Source organism: Hibiscus syriacus, unplaced genomic scaffold (genome assembly GCF_006381635.1).
Source record: "Hibiscus syriacus cultivar Baekdansim isolate YM2019G1 unplaced genomic scaffold, ASM638163v2 tig00111213_pilon, whole genome shotgun sequence".
In the NCBI taxonomy this organism is placed as follows: Eukaryota; Viridiplantae; Streptophyta; class Magnoliopsida; order Malvales; family Malvaceae; genus Hibiscus; species Hibiscus syriacus.
Window position 1 is genome coordinate 2,712,268 of NW_024063022.1, and position 16,014 is coordinate 2,728,281.

General features: G+C 35.7%; 2 protein-coding genes across 4 annotated transcripts; both read left to right on the forward strand.

Moving 5' to 3' along the window:
- The first annotated feature begins 802 nt into the window (after positions 1-802).
- Positions 803-4,184, forward strand: LOC120156077 (two-component response regulator ARR17-like). Of its 2 annotated transcripts, none has more exons than XM_039167489.1 (5): positions 803-1,058; positions 1,156-1,226; positions 1,361-1,438; positions 1,737-1,807; positions 4,009-4,184. In XM_039167489.1, the coding sequence occupies exons 1-5, from the start codon at positions 857-859 to the stop codon at positions 4,103-4,105; spliced, it is 519 nt and encodes a 172-aa protein (XP_039023420.1). In that variant the 5' UTR covers positions 803-856; the 3' UTR covers positions 4,106-4,184. The 2 variants fall into 2 exon arrangements, with proteins under 2 accessions (XP_039023420.1, XP_039023421.1); XM_039167490.1 differs by having other exon boundaries at positions 804-1,058; positions 1,737-1,803; positions 4,009-4,170.
- A 2,193-nt stretch (positions 4,185-6,377) lies between these two features.
- Positions 6,378-16,014, forward strand: LOC120156076. 2 transcript variants are annotated; one of them, XM_039167486.1, is made up of 13 exons: positions 6,378-6,579; positions 6,667-6,831; positions 7,627-7,725; positions 7,840-7,962; positions 8,074-8,142; positions 8,218-8,314; positions 8,428-8,530; positions 9,223-9,436; positions 9,956-10,069; positions 10,281-10,412; positions 14,904-14,984; positions 15,256-15,372; positions 15,493-16,014. In XM_039167486.1, the coding sequence occupies exons 1-13, from the start codon at positions 6,469-6,471 to the stop codon at positions 15,574-15,576; spliced, it is 1,509 nt and encodes a 502-aa protein (XP_039023417.1). In that variant the 5' UTR covers positions 6,378-6,468; the 3' UTR covers positions 15,577-16,014. The 2 variants fall into 2 exon arrangements, with proteins under 2 accessions (XP_039023417.1, XP_039023419.1); XM_039167488.1 differs by having other exon boundaries at positions 9,226-9,436.

The following is a 16,014-nucleotide window of genomic DNA, read 5'->3' on the forward strand; positions in this document are numbered from 1 at the left end:
TGGGATTCATATCATTTTCATTACTACTACTATCGATGAAACAGTAGAGGAAAGTTCAACTAGGAAATTCTCTGCATCAAGGGAAACCTCCAAAAGAATCTCTAATAGATTATCCAAATAATCAAAGTAATGGAAAACAAAATATGTACGGATTTTTTTTTGTTTCGGATCAAGATCCATACAACCAACATTACAACTCAGAAAACGATTCTGTCCTCAAAAAAGTTAAACTATATGTATAGTACTTAATTTTTTATTTATTTTTTAGTATTTAAATTTTATTTTTCAAATCATATCTAATATTTAATTTAAGTTTCATTGTAGAACCTCTCCATTAAAAAAATAACAGAACTATTGATTGAACTTTTTTATTTTTTCAATGGTGTCACGTCAATATCACTATTAAATTTTTAACGGTAAGATACTAAAATAAAACCTAAACTAAACGTTAGGTATAATTTTGAAAATAAATAAAGTTTGGGAACAAGACGTAACAAAAGCAATAGTTTAGGTGCTAAATGTGTAGTTTACCCAAAAAAAAAGATATTTCTCTAATTCTCTGTCTTCCATGGCAGATTCTGTTACTTCAGATTGGATATAGCCAGCCAAAACCCCTCCTCTTAAATTTTTTTATATCAATTATTTCTTATCTCCCTCTTAAATCAAATCAAAGATTAATCCGAAAAAAATCATCAAATATTTGTGATCTCTGCTTTGTGATTTTGTTTTTGTTCCCCCCCCCCCCAAAAGTTTGCTTGAGAAGAGAAAATTTCCCATTTTCTCTCCCTCCAAACACCCTGTTTCTTCTATAAATGTAATCTCTCATTACTTACCGCTTGCTTTCTTTTAGTCATTTATGTTAGTTCTTGTTAAGTTGTGGGGTACAACTATAGGCTTCTTTTTCATCATACTCAACATGGGCGGCGGCTGTGGCGGTGACTCCTCCGAGGACGTCGTGGTGGTGGAGCTTGGAGATGAACCCCATGTTTTAGCTGTGGATGATAACCTCATTGATAGAAAGCTGGTGGAGAAATTACTCAAGAACTCCTCCTGCAAAGGTACATTTTGTTTTAAAGAATTCTTCATTTTCTGACCATTTTTCAATCAATTTTCATTTAGGGGAAGGGATTGTTTTAATCAAATATTTTCTTTCAGTGACTACAGCTGAAAATGCACTGAGGGCTTTGGATTATCTGGGACTGGGAAATGATACACTGGAAAGCACTGTAAATAACATAAAATTCCTTTTCTTTTCTTCAATGGTTTCGAAATTTAATAAGAAAACTCGAACTCGAAACACGAAACGTAAAGTCGAAAACTCATGAATATGGTGTTTAATGTCTGGTTTTTATGTTTACAGGTTTCTAAGGTGAACCTAATCATAACAGATTACTGCATGCCTGGAATGACAGGCTATGAACTGCTCAAGAAAATCAAGGTAAAATATAAAATTTCATTACTCATTAAGTACTAATTAGCCGGGATTTAAATTGCATTTTTGACGCTGCGTTTTTTTGTTGCCTTATATTTATGGCTGTTATGAATATAATGAATGTTATTACTACTATTATAAGTATAGCGATCATACAATAGCGATCTCGAATAATACTGTTAGTGTTAAACAACTGTTGTTATTCTAATAATAGACCGCTGTTAAATTCCTTCAAATTAATAAAGTTTTTATGTAGCTTTTTCTTTCTCATGATTTAATTCTCACCATTTCATGTTAAAACCAGGAATCATCGGTTCTCAAGGAAGTTCCTGTCGTGATCATGTCGTCCGAGAACATCCCGACTCGCATCAGTCAGTAAGTTTCCGCTCATTCGATTCAATGACAAGTGCAATATCGTCTTGTTCGAAGAGTCGGATTCGAAATCTGGTAGTAATTGAAGATACTAATTTTTTTACCCATTTTGATTTATTTATTATTATTATTACTATAAATATTATTATTATTATTATAAATATTATTATTATTATTATTATTATTATTATTAAATATATATATATATATATATATATATAAATAATAATAAAAAATTACAAGCCCAGTCAACCGGCCCAAACCAAACTGAAACCCTAAACATTTAGGGTTTCAGTTAGGGTTTTCTAACCCTAGCCCCATGCGCCGCCGCCTCAATGGTTTCCAGCCGCCTCAGAAGTCCTCAGCCACCGCCGTTGGTTCCAGAAGGCCACACGTCCGCTGCCTACACTCCACCAATGCCACGAAGCCACCCCGAAGAAGCCTCCAGAAGCTTTGCTGCCACAACCCCGACCGTCCACGTCGCCTCTATGGTGAGTCACCAGCATAGCTTTGGTGACTCACCGAACGTTTCACCCTTCAGACCGGTCCGATGGCCACACCGGTGATGGCTATAAAGCCATCACCCCATCTGCGAACAGGGAGAACACGGAGACGGAGAGAAAAACAGAGAAACAAAATACTAAAAAACTACCAACGACCTCAGCAACAAAGAAACAGAAAAGAAAAAAAAAAGAAGAAGAAATAAGAGAAGCTTACCGAGGAAGCCCCGACCACCGGACCTCACCAAAACCTTCGAAAAACCGAAGGCATATTTCTTAGATTTACTCCGATCGGGAGCCGTTTAAAAGAAAAAGCCATCGGAACCGTCATTAGGACGGTCCGATCTATGTTTTAGTAAAAAAAAAAATTTTCCGGCCACCGCTCGGTGGCCGACGGCGATGGCTGGCGGCGGAAGAACACTGGCGGACGGCTGCCGGCCGTCTGGCTTCTCTCTATTTTAGAGAGAAGCGAGAGAAAAATTCTCTCTCTCAGAGAAGAGAGAGAGAGGAAAAATAGAGAAATGAAGCTGGCCCTTCGGGCCAGCCGGGTTTGGGCATTAAATAGCCCTTCCCAAACGACGCCGTTTTGGGGAGGGCTATTCGTGTAATTAATAATAGTTAAATCCTTTCCGCAGTCCTTCGAATTTGTAAACTTTACATTTTAGTCACTAAATCAAATTTATAATCCTTTTAATTTGATCTCTAAATTTTAATTTTATTTATTTTAGTCCTTTATATTAAAATAATATATTTAGGGTAAATAACAGATTTAGTCCTATAGCTTTAATAATTAATATTTTAATCCCGAGTTTATATTTTTAATTTATTTTAATCTGATATTCGAATTTTAGATAAGTTTTATTTTAGTCACTAAATTAATTAAAAAAAATAGTATGTTTAATCCCTATAATTTTGATTAATTATGAATTAGATTTTTAATTTTAATATAATTTAGTCACTATTTTTAAATGTGTTCATTTATTTTACTGCTTTTAAATATATCGTTCTAATTATATTTTTATTGCTTTATTTAAATATTTTTATTATATAGTCATAAATATATATAATAAATAATAATTTATATTTTCAATAAATTATTTTAATATTTTTCAATATCGAAGAAAATGACAGTCTTAATATAACTGGATGTCCTATTCTGGTATTTTAAAATTAAAAATTATTAAAAATTATTATTTATTTAAATTTAATTTTATTAATATCAAAGAAAAGAGCTGTCTTAAGGCACCTAGAAGTCATTTTCTGATATTTTTAATAAATAAATATATTCTATATAATTTTGAAATAATAGGATTATAAATTAAATATATTTTTAATTTTTAATTTTTAATAATAGAGACAATTTATAATAAAAAAAAGTACCAATTTTGGGCGTTGTAGGGGTGCTAATCCTTCCCTAAACGTAACCGACCACGAATCCCTTTTTATTATTAAAAAGAACGAATTTTTGGTTATAAACGCAGATCAGTTCATTTTTTAATTGATGTTTTTTTTTAAAAACTCTTTAAAAAATAATTTTTAGGTATTCGACCTACCTGACCCAAAAGGCCGATGGCGACTCCTAAATTATTTTCAAAACCATTTACTCACTTCAATTTTCCCGCCAAGTATAATATTTCGTGCCCGGACAAAAACAGGTTACGACAGTAATGTTTTAAAGTTTTTTTCCTGAAAAAAAATAAACAGATGCTTGGATGAAGGGGCTAAGATGTTCATGTTGAAGCCATTGAAACAGTCAGATGTGAGGCAATTGAAATGGCAGTTGATGAAACGCAGGAACTGAAAGTAGTAGAAAGGCAATCAAGAAGATTTGTAATGAAAAATTACCTTTTTACACCCACATTTTGAATTGGAAAGACCAAATTACAAACCTTAAATCATACCAATTTTAGTTTTAATCTAATGTTCTTAACATTAATACACATTGATGTTTAATGCATCTCATATTAGTCATTTTCATTGTTTAATTTTTTTTATTGATTTGGGTAATTACAGAGTGCTATTTGTTTAAATACAACTCTTAATCATTTGATGTTAAACGTTCATACCCCTAATATTTATGGATCTCAAACTCAAACTCTTAATGAATAACAACAATTCTTTTATCACTTATCATTGATTGTTTAATTTAAATAGACTATTAATTACAAATTGAATCTTAATTTAAGATTTTATAAGCCGTGAGTGTAGGTATGTTTAAAATTAGGTTTAATTTTATCTAAGTCCCTTAAATTTTTCTAAAAAACTAATGTAATTCTCGAACTATTTTTATACTTATTGTGACTGTTAATTTTTTTTAAAAAAAAAATTAATGCGATCATTTTACTAACGGTTTTCTTTATTAATTGCTATGATACTAATGTAAAACTTTATAGTGCTGATGTGGTGGTATATTGTGTTAATGTATTAGTCCACCATAGTTGGTGATGAAGCAAATGGATTAAACTGATTTTTTATCGAGTTTGAGGATCAATTTGATTTTTATTTCAAAAGTTTAAAAACTTACTTAATATTTTTGAAAAAATAAATAACTTACGATAATTTAGGCCTAGTTTAGCTTTGTTGCTCACACATCTTCACGTAAAGCGTAACAGGCCCAAGCAGATCTTTTGAACCATAACATTCAAAGTGAAATGATTATGTAATACGCAGGCTCGTATTTGACTTTAGGCAAGAGGGCACATTCCTAGATTTCCCTGCTGCCCAAGGTTCAAAGTTTTAGTTCATATAATTGAAAAAGCTAACCAATGCAATTTTTTCTAGTTTAGTGCATAATAATTTTTTTGTTTCAGTTTGTTGTCTAAGGTTTCATTTCGTTACATAAAATGGATCTAGCCGTGACGGGCAGTTAAGTTTGGCCGTTAACCCTTTAAAAATTCCAGCTAACATATTTTTTAGGGTAAAATATATAAATAGTCTCCAAACTTTTAGGGCTTTGCATTTTGGTCACCTCGTTAAACTCCTCATTCTTCTTCTTCTTCTTCTTCTGCAGTCGTCCACCACCAAAATGTTCCCCACTGTCCCTCGATCAAAAACCCTTTGGTTATTCACCGTAAACCACCGCCGATCGTCGTGGGTGACCCTTTAAAGCTCCGTCGAAAACCAAAAAACCTACCATTGATATTCTTCACAATTTCACCCACCGTAGGCGTCCGTAGGTCGCACCGTCGCCACCAACGTGAACATCGTCCGCCGACGACCAAAACTCGACCACCCTCGCACCGTAAATCGTCATCTTTCGCCGCGGAGAATGACTTAAAGTTTCGTCGAAAAACACTAAACCATCGCCGTTGTTTTTGCGATTTTCATGCCGATCTCGTGCTCTGTTTGCCTCACCACCACCTCCACTTGATTCCCCGCTTTGTTCCGACCAAAACCCAACTAATATCATTCCCTACCGTTGGGGTAAGCTCCAATTACTTTATGTTTAATTTTCGAAGTGACCAAAATGTAACGCCCTAAAAGTTTGAGGATTATTTATATATTTTACCCTAAAAAAGTATGCCAGCTGGCATTTTTAACAGGTTAACGATCAAACTTAACTGCCCGTCACGGCTAAACCCATTTTAAGTAACAAAATAAAACGTTAGGCACCAAACTGGAATAAAAAACACATTTGGCACTAAACTAGAAAAACGGACATAGATTGGACACTTTTTGTATATTTAAACCTTCTAATTATCATTTTTGTTTCGTTTTGTCACCAAACTATTAAGTTTTTCAAAATCAACTTAACATTACATTTTAGTTTCATTTTGATCATCTGTCGTTAAAAAAATAATAGAACTGATGACGTGATAGTTTTTTAAAAAATTTGAATGATGATGTGATATTATCTTATGGTGATACGTCAACATCACCGTTAATTTTTAACGGCAAGTAACCAAAATGAAATCAAAACGTAATGTTAGGTTTGCTTTTGAAACAAACAATAGTTGAGTAACTAAAACAGAATAAAAGTAATAGTTGGGGGCGCTAACTGTGTAGTTTACCCTAAAAATGAAAAATGGTCCCAGCTTTGGGATCCTCTGTTTTTGCATCTTGTTTGATGTTGAAATCATGTTTCATAGCAATCTGATTCACCTCTTCTCCCTTTCAACTTAATAACCCAACCAAAATAAAAGAACCACTAAAAGTAAAAAAAAAATGATAGAATTAATCAGTCGTCGGCATTTAGAATCGTTCATCTCCGTATTCGTCACAGCGCACCCTCATGAGATCTCTGCTTTGATCCATTCTTCCTCATGTTTCTTCTTTGTAAGCCATATTATAATTCCATCCCATAATTCAGTTTAATTTTAAGTGAAAAATCATATTTTTTGAATTGATTTTTTGTTTTCCCAGATTTTGAGTGCTTATTTTGTGGTGCTGCCATTGAGGGATGAAGGGGCAATTTCATTGGGATTATCTAATTTACCTGGATTGTTTGTTGGGTCTTTACTGTTGACTTTGATAGCTGCTCCTGTTTCTACTCTCATATTTTCTTTGCCTAATCTTTCCAAAGTCGGGGTAAGTTTCAGTTCACTTCATAATCCATTTTCAGCATCGTTTTTGTTCTTGGATTTTAGAGTCTTACTGGAATATTGAAAACGTTCAGTCTTTTGATTTGGGATGAAGTGTAAAGTTTGGCTATTTTGTTGTTGAATTTGCTACTTGTTTCCTTTGGAGAGTGAAAAGTAAAAGTGGGTTGGCATATAAAATCTAATGATAGTTTTGAAGAACTAAGTATGACTGAGTTGCTGATTGTTTCTACTTGGTTTATGAGTTATTACCGATTTATGGTTCGGGTAGAGTGGAGTTCCTGGATGGATGAATTACAAAGTCTCTCTCTTTTGTTATTGGAGTTGATACTGTTGGTGATCTAGGCATGGTTCTGGGAGAGGGGTCTTGGGAGAAATCAATTGGAAAGTTTAGCTCTCTTTGTTGTAATTATAGTTGATAATGTGGCACTTGCAAAACTCCGCTAATTTAACTTTTAACTGCCAATTATTTGACTTAAACATTGGAAGGTTACTTTCTATGATCACTTGCAAAAATGGACTTGAAGATGAGATCTTTTAACTTACTTGAGAGAATACCACCACACATGTGATGAGTAAAAGGCTTTCTTGTGTGTTAATATATGCCCGTTAGCTTTGAACCAGATAATAATGGAATTTTTGATCCCCCTTTAGTGTATGGTTTAATTGTATCCTGTTGTATTGCTGAAAAGAAATCCATAAGGTCCATAACTGTTTCTTACCAGTAATATTCTTCATGTTTTGTTATTTATTGACCTCTTATCTGTGCTTCTTGAAATTCCAGGCTTTGATTTTTATACACAGGTTTTTTAGTATATCACTTGTTGTGTTCTTCATTCTATGGCATACTTCATCAATGGAGTCTTCACAATTCTATTCAAAGGTAATTCAAAAGGCCCATATGTTTGTGTTATTCTCATGTTGGATCCTTGTTTGTCATCAGAAAATAGGTTCTTCATATTGTTTTGTACTAACATGTGGTGCAAACTGTTTGTAGAATTCACTCGGGCTTTCCACCGAACCCAAAATCGGTATTGATCAAGACAGTTCCATTGATTCTAGAAGTTGGAGAAACCATGGTTGGTTTTATGTTTTAGTTAGAATTGGATTGTTCCTCTGGGTATGAGAACGCTTGTTCTATTTGTCATTAGTTTTCCCAACCAACCATTTTCTAGCATTTTAATTTTTAATAAGGGAAACTTTCCTTTTTTTTTCTGTGTGTGAATGGAAGGTTGCCCTGCTTAATCTTATTACAATATCTTCAACTTGGGCTAGAATAATTGATGTCATGGATAGCGAGGTATTGATGCTTTCACTGTTTTTCCTATGAAGATTATGATATCTTGCTTGTGCTCAAATTCCGGTTTGCATTCAGTCAGGTTCAAGATTATTTGGTTTCATTGGTGCTGGTGCTACGCTTGGCCAGCTCTTTGGGTCTTTGTTTGCCACTGGAATGGCTTGGCTGGGGTCATGTATGTATGCCCAGTTGATTATTTGAATGTCTGATTGTCAACGTCGGTTCTTTTACCAGCAAACCCCCCCTCCGTCCGTGTCTTTTATTTTACTTTGTTCTGTTTAATTGCAGTTCTTCTCCTATTTGCTGCTGTTTTAATGGAACTAGCGGCACAGTCATCGAAAGGGATCAACAAGGATATAGGTTACATCCCTGAAGAGTTAACTCCTATAAGGTTAGCTAAATTGCCATGTTTGCATGCGTGTGTGTGTGTTTAGGTAAACTACACGTTTAGTACCCCAACTATCACTTTTGTTCCGTTTTGGTCACCCAACTATTTTTTGTTTCAAAATTATACCTAATGTTACGTTTTGGTCACCCGCCGTTAAAAAATGAACAGAACTACTGACGTGGCTTTTATAAAAAAATTTCAATGATGACATGACATTACCTTATGGTGACACGCCAGCATAGTGACCAAAATGAAACCATAGTGTAACGTTAGGTATGATTTTGAAACAAAAAATAGTTTGGTGACCAAAACGGAACAAAAGTGATAATTGGGGTACTAAACGTGTAGTTTACCCTTTCTTTGTGGGTGTACAAATATTGTTATATTCTGCCTACACATTCAGCATTTTTGAAGACATCTAGGGTTATTCACATAAATTTAATGAGAGATAGGTTGGTTAATAACGTCTTAACTTGACATGTCTTTTCATTCAATTTTATGGCCTAGCTGTTGTCTGGTTGATGGGTGTCATGTTAGATGTTAAAAGAAGCTCAACAGTATAAAGTGGCGAACTTCATTGACTTCACCCCATCTGTATACTATTGCTAAAAGAATTCTACTTTACCTTGCAAGTTTCTTGAGCACCTGCATACATGAATTTTGAGGATTGAACATCGTATGGTGTTTTCTTTTAGAAGAGCTGACTTGGATCAACCAAAAGAAGATGATGACAAGAACACCACATCGACTCTCAAAGTTTCTTCCCCTAAACAAACTACCTCTCCTGTGAAGCCTCAGCTTTGGGCTATCTTAGATGGATTGCAGCTCATATTCACATCAACCTATTTGTTGCATGTGTCATTATTCCTCTGGTTGAGTGCAGTTGTCTCCTCTTTCTTCTATTTTCAGGTAAAAATGCCATCTTGATGCACACACGTAGCTTGAATTTGCCTACCATGCATGCTAAATACTGTTGCTAAGCTTTGGCATGCATATGCTGGGGCTCTTTTTCAATGGATCATGTAAATCTCTAAGATTCTAAGGTACTTGTCCACCTTGTCCACGTTGACCATGTTTCACTATTTAATGCTAGTCTTAACTAGGTTAGCGCTTGAAATCAGAGGAAGTTTTGTATCCGAGGCTTGAAAATTTTAGTCAGCTTTTTGCTTTTGTTTTTCTTTTTGGTTCTTGCACCAAAGTTTATGATTAAAAAAAGTTGTGTTTAATTTCTCAAGTCGCGGCTTTCTTGTTTAGTGTTATGTGTTCAGTAACATGTTGGTGAGAATGCGAGTGGATTTTTATTTTACAGTAAGACGCAAATTGTCGAATGATCTGATTGCTACTGTTAAGGCTTGGTTGATGGAGCAAATGTGGCGTTGACTGATGATATGATTCTTTCCTAATTCATACAATTTTGTAACTCTGCAGAAAGTGAATGTAATTGCCATGACAGTTGCAAGTTCAGTTGGCAGAAGAAGATTGCTTGGCCAGATAAATAGCTTTATTGCTGTTTTTATCCTCACTGGACAACTAACCTTAACGGTATGCTATGTTTAATACGAGTTTTACAGCTTGTGTTGAACTAATATCTACTCATAACAACAAAGAATATGAAGTATTTTTCTTGGTGTTTATTTGGTGTCCTCGAGACTTGAGGCTATCTATTGTCCTATGGGGAGATCATCTCTAGACATTCCATGTCATCTGATTATGATCCCAACTTTTACCGTCATTGTGTCTTCACTTATTACAGGGACGCATTCTTACTGTTGCTGGGGTTACTATAGCTCTATGTTGCACCCCATTTGTTGCCTTCTCTAACCTGCTTGCTGTTGCCTTATGGCCAACTTGGATAGTAGTTGCCATTTCTGAGACCCTAAGAAAGGTTTGCCAACATTGTTCGTCTTTGCTACCATAATTGTTATATTATATTTCAGATTGCGTTTTATTTATTTATAATTCTCGAGGAAAACTTTGATAGGTTAGTGAGACGAATACTAGAAATTTTCTTACCTGGCTGTAAAGCTATCTTGCTCCAAGTCTTCATTTTTCGTGAAGTCGCTTGTTGGAATTCTGTATATTAAGGAATAAAAATATTCCTTAATTCTAGGAGTTAACTTAGACTAGACATTTCTAAATCTTAGTTTCAGATTTTTAGGAATTATTGACTATCCTTTGCTGTCTACTTTCTTATAAATTGTACACTATTGATTCTTGGAAAATAGAACGAAAAGAAGAATAAAACTTCTTCTCTTAGTTTTGTTCATAGTATCAGAGTGGTAGGCCTTACTCTATCCTGCTCATTTTTCCCCTCTTGTCTTGTCTTTCTCCCATGGCAGACGATACATAAACTTCTTTCAAATATGAGACTTCACATGTGACTCAGAAAACTCCTAACCGGTCAGGATATCGTTTATGGTGTAGCTAATGCAATCGCACCGATCACACAAAGGATAAGTGCTTCAAACTTCATGGCTATCCCGGGACAACAAAAAATCAGAAAGATAACAAGGTACTGCTTTCCTCTAATACTTCATCAGCCTCCAGGGAAACTGTCCTAGACGTTCGTCTAACCAAATCTCTACTCGAAACTCTCCATAAGATGCTTGGTACACCAACAACACATAGATCATTGGCCGTTCAATGTACTGCCCTTAATACTTACCTCTGAATCCAGTAATTAGTCCTAGATTCTAGATTCGGACGCCTTCGATCATATGACAGGTAACTCATCCCTGTTTCACACATATGCCTTTTGTCACAACCAATCGCATATCCAAATAGTAGATGGCTCGTACTCTCCAATTGCTGGAATTGGGGCTATTCATCTCACCCAGAAATTTTCGCTTGATAAAGTTATACATGTCCCTAATTTATCCTGTAACCTGCTTTCAATTAGTAAGCTCAGGGAGGATAAGAATGTCCTTACTGAATTTTTTGCGCTTGGTTGTGTTATACAAGAACAGAAATCGGGGAGGATGATTGGCACTGCTAAGGTTGACGATGGACTCTACATATGTGATAATCACAATGAAGTGAATAAACAAGGAGACTTGCAAGTAGGATCAACTCTTTCTTCTTCGAATGAGGAAACCATATTGTTTTGGCACCGTAGATTAAGGCACCCAAACTTCCTTTATTTGAAGAAATTGTTTCTTCAGTTATTTGGCAACAAAAATTCCAATTCCTTTAAATGTGAAACTTGTCAATTATCTAAACATACCCGTATACCATACCCTTTAAAATCATATATCTAATCTCAACCTCCTTGATTCATAGTTACCTTTGGGGGGCTAGTTGAATTAAAAATGTCACGGGAGCTAGATGGTTTATCCCCTTCATTGATGACCATACTAGATTTTGTTGGGTCTATCTCCTCAAAGAAAAATCCGAAACACTAACAATATTGCAGAATATTCATTCCATGATCTGTACCCAATTTAACTCCACTATACTCACGCTCTGCACCGACAATGGAAGAGAATACTTCAACTTTGTTTTGAGTCAATACCTTTATGATCAAGGAATTATGCATCAAAGCTCATGTCCCGACACACCACAAAAAAATGAAATTTCATAAAGGAAAAAACGACACCTACTAGCCGTTACTCTATCCCTAATGTTCACATTGAACATCTCAAAATATTTGTGGGGAGGCGGTACTCACTGCTTGCTACCTAATAAACCGAATACCTTCCAAGGTCCTCAACTTTCAAATACCTCTCAATGCCCTACAAAAAGCTTTTCCACTATTCCGTGTTCCTATATTGTCAGCAAAAATCTTTGGGTGCAAGGCCTTTGTTCATAATTACCAACCTAAACAGTCTAAGCTGGATCCTCGGGCTCATATATGTGTCTTCATAGGATATTCACCCACACAAAAAGGGTACAAGTACTATTCTCCTACCTTGCATCGCATGTTTGTCTCTCGCGATGTCACTTTTTTTTAATTTGAACCTTATTATTCAACAACCCATCTTCAAGGGGAGACTCTCAATGAAGATGAGAATCTTAATACTCTGCTCATAATACCTCCTGATCATAGTCCATCTATTCCAATCACACCAATTCCTAATAACCGTGATATTATCATGATCCTTGATACTGTTGCCCAGCCTGCCCTTCCCATCAAAATACAGTAGCCTCAAAACACTGTCTTGACCACCGAACAATAGCCTCGTGAAATTGTCCTGGCCACTGAATAGTAGCCTCAAAACACTATCCTAACCACTAACCAACAATCTTAAAACATCGTTTTGAGCTCCAAACAACAACAAGAAGCTCCCGGACTCCTTGTTTATTCTTGGCACAAACATTCTTCTAAAGTTGACAAAACAACAGTGCCAATCTCATCCAAACCCGATGACTGTTCTGTGCCCGAAGCATCTCTCGATCTCCCTATTACAGTTCATAACGGCACAAGGACATGTACCCAACACCCTATTTCTCGGTTTGTATCTTATGGGAATTTATCAAAGGCATATAAAACTTTTATGACTAATGTTGATCATGTAAACACCAAGAAATGTGAAAGAAGTCCTTGAATCAACAGAATGGAAACATGCTATCTTGGAAGAAATAAAGGCACTAAAAGAAAATGGAACATGGGAAGCTTCGAATCTTCCCGAAGGAAAAAAAAAACAATAGTTTGTAAATGGATTTTTACCATAAAATTCAGACCCGATGGCAGTATAGATCGGGACAAAACTCGACTCGTGGCCAAAGGTTTCACCCAAACATATGATCTTAACAACGACGAGACATTCGCACACGTTGCAAAACTTAATACGATATGATTGCTCATTTCCCTTGTTAACCTAGATTGGCAATTGACTCAATTAGACGTGAAGAAGGCCTTCCTTAATGGCAAATTAAATGAGGAGGTATTTATGGATTTTCCACTAGGGTTTGAAGAGGAGAAGGGTTGAGTGTGCAAATTAAGTCTTTATACGGGCTGAAATAGTCCTCAAGGCATGATTCAATCGATTTGCTAAAGCCATAACTAACATAAATTACACTCAAGGACAAGCAGATCATACTTTGCTTTACAAGCACTCGGGAACATGTGCAATTCTTATTGTTTATGTTGACGATATCATACTTTCATGGAATTATCCCAGTGAAATTAGTGTGAAAAAGTTCCTTAGCACAAAATTTGAGCTTAAGGACTTGGGAAACCTCAAATACTTCCTTGGAATGGAAATAGCAAGGAAACAGACAAATATTTCAATTTCTCAACGAAAATATGTCGTTGATTTACTAACTGAAACTGTCATGCTCGGTTGCAAACCTACCAAGACCCCAGTAGAGTTCAATTTGAAATTAGGCTCTAATGAGGATGGAGAAGAAGTAGACTAGGGGAGATATCAACAACTTGTGAGAAAAGTCATATATCTATCTCACACACGACCCGATATTGCTTTCGTGGTAAGTGTCATCAGTCAGTATATGCATGCACCAAGGGAGAAGCACTTAGAAGCTTCCTACCGAGTGTTAAGGTATTCCGGGTAAAGGTCTAAACTTCAAGAAAATAGGAAATGGATACGTGGAAGTTTATGCTGATTCAGATTGGGCTGGTTCAGTGAGAGACAAACGTTCTATGAGTGGTTACTGTAACTATGTATAGGGTAACCTTGTGACATGGAGAAGTAAAAAGCAGTCTGTCGTAGCTCGTAGTAGTGCCGAGGCTAAGTGTCGAGCTTTGTCGCATGGTATATGCGAGGGAATGAGGGAACTCCAAGTATCGTATGACAGACTAATGAAGATGTACTTTGGAAACCAGGCAACAATCAATATGGCACATAATTCTGCATATTACGTTCGTACCGAATCAAAGAAAAAGTCGACTCAGGAGAAGTGTGCATAACCTACTTACCCATTAAACAAGAAGTTGCAAACTTGTTAACTAAAAGTTTCAATAAAAGTCTGTTTGAAGATCTTAGTGGCAAGCTGGGTTTGATCAACATCTACACGCCAGCTTGAGGGGAGTGTTGGAATTCTGTATATTAAGGAATAAAATTATTCCTTAATTCTAGGAGTAAATTTAGACTAGATATTCTCTAAATCTTAGTTCCAGAGTTTTAGGAATTATTTACTATTCTTTGCTGTCTACTTTCCTGTAAAATGTACGATTCTTGGAAAATAGAACAAAAAGAAGAATAAAACTTCTTCTCTTAGTTTCGTTCATCGCTTGTGTCCAACATATTTCCAGTCACGGGTACGGGGATATGACCCTCCCAGTGCCCTCTAAATATATGAAAAAATATAGAAAAAATGAAACATATCCGAGTCAGTCATATATCATCCGAAACTCGTATTCGAGTCCGAGTAACATAGCAACGAAGTACAAATGACCGTTTCTTTTTTTACTATGCAGGTGGTCAATTATGTTGTAACCAAGCCCGGAAGAGAACTACTATTTACGGTTGTTTCTGAGGATGAGAAATACAAAGCTAAAGTAAGTAAATTTTATTATTTTGCTCTTTATGTTTCTGCTACTTTCTTGTGGGGAATTCCGATGTTTTATATCGCAGCGGAAAACTTTAGACCCAAGTAGTCTTTGAGTCTATGTAGAAATAATGCGTATTTTAAAAACTTGGCTTAACAGACGTCTTTCCGGGACTGGAATTGCCCTAAAAAAACACGCCTCTTGCATGTTATGAAGTGAAATAGTCTATGAAATTCTGAAAGCACTTAAATATGGTTTGCCTGAACACCTAATGCTGCAGATATGCATAGATGTAATTGTCCAGCGACTCGGGGATGCTACGGCAGCTGGCATATACAAGCTACTTTTCAGCGCTCTCAATGGACGGATATCAACAGTTTCTCTGTATGCACTCCCTGTATGTCTTCAGAAATCCATCCGCCGATCATATGTATTTATACATTTATTTACTTTCTCCGTAAGCGTATCCCTAATCAAGCTGACTAATGTTTTCCATCATTTTTTTTTGTTTCTCCAGGTTAGTTTAGTTTGGATTGTTACAGCATTTTATTTAGGACGCCATCAAACGCATTTAGCAAAGCTCCAGGTTGGATCATGTTGAAAATTTTCTGAAACATGATTCGTTTTACCTTTCTTTCGGAATCGAAGAATGAACAGGTCAAGATCCTTACTTTCATCAAAAAGATTGCTAGAGGCAACATATTCTATTAGCGGTTTCGATCAAAGGATTACCAGCTGTTTGGCATCTTCAGTTGCAGTAAGAGGTTGCCATTCTCAGCACCAAGCGGCTAGCGTATGAGACAACATTAGTTTCTTTTCTAGTTTTAACAAACTTTCACGGCCTGAAAAGTTACCGATTTCATCGCAGAGCGAGGTTTTTAGTTTCAGCAACTTGTAGTCGGTGTTGAAGGCTTGAAGTTGCCCAGGATTTGTCCACGAGATGTTTACATATACTGTATAATGTACCAGTTCCTATTGCATATGAAATGCAATTGTTAGATGACATATAATCGTCTAATTCACAAGATATTGAAACTAG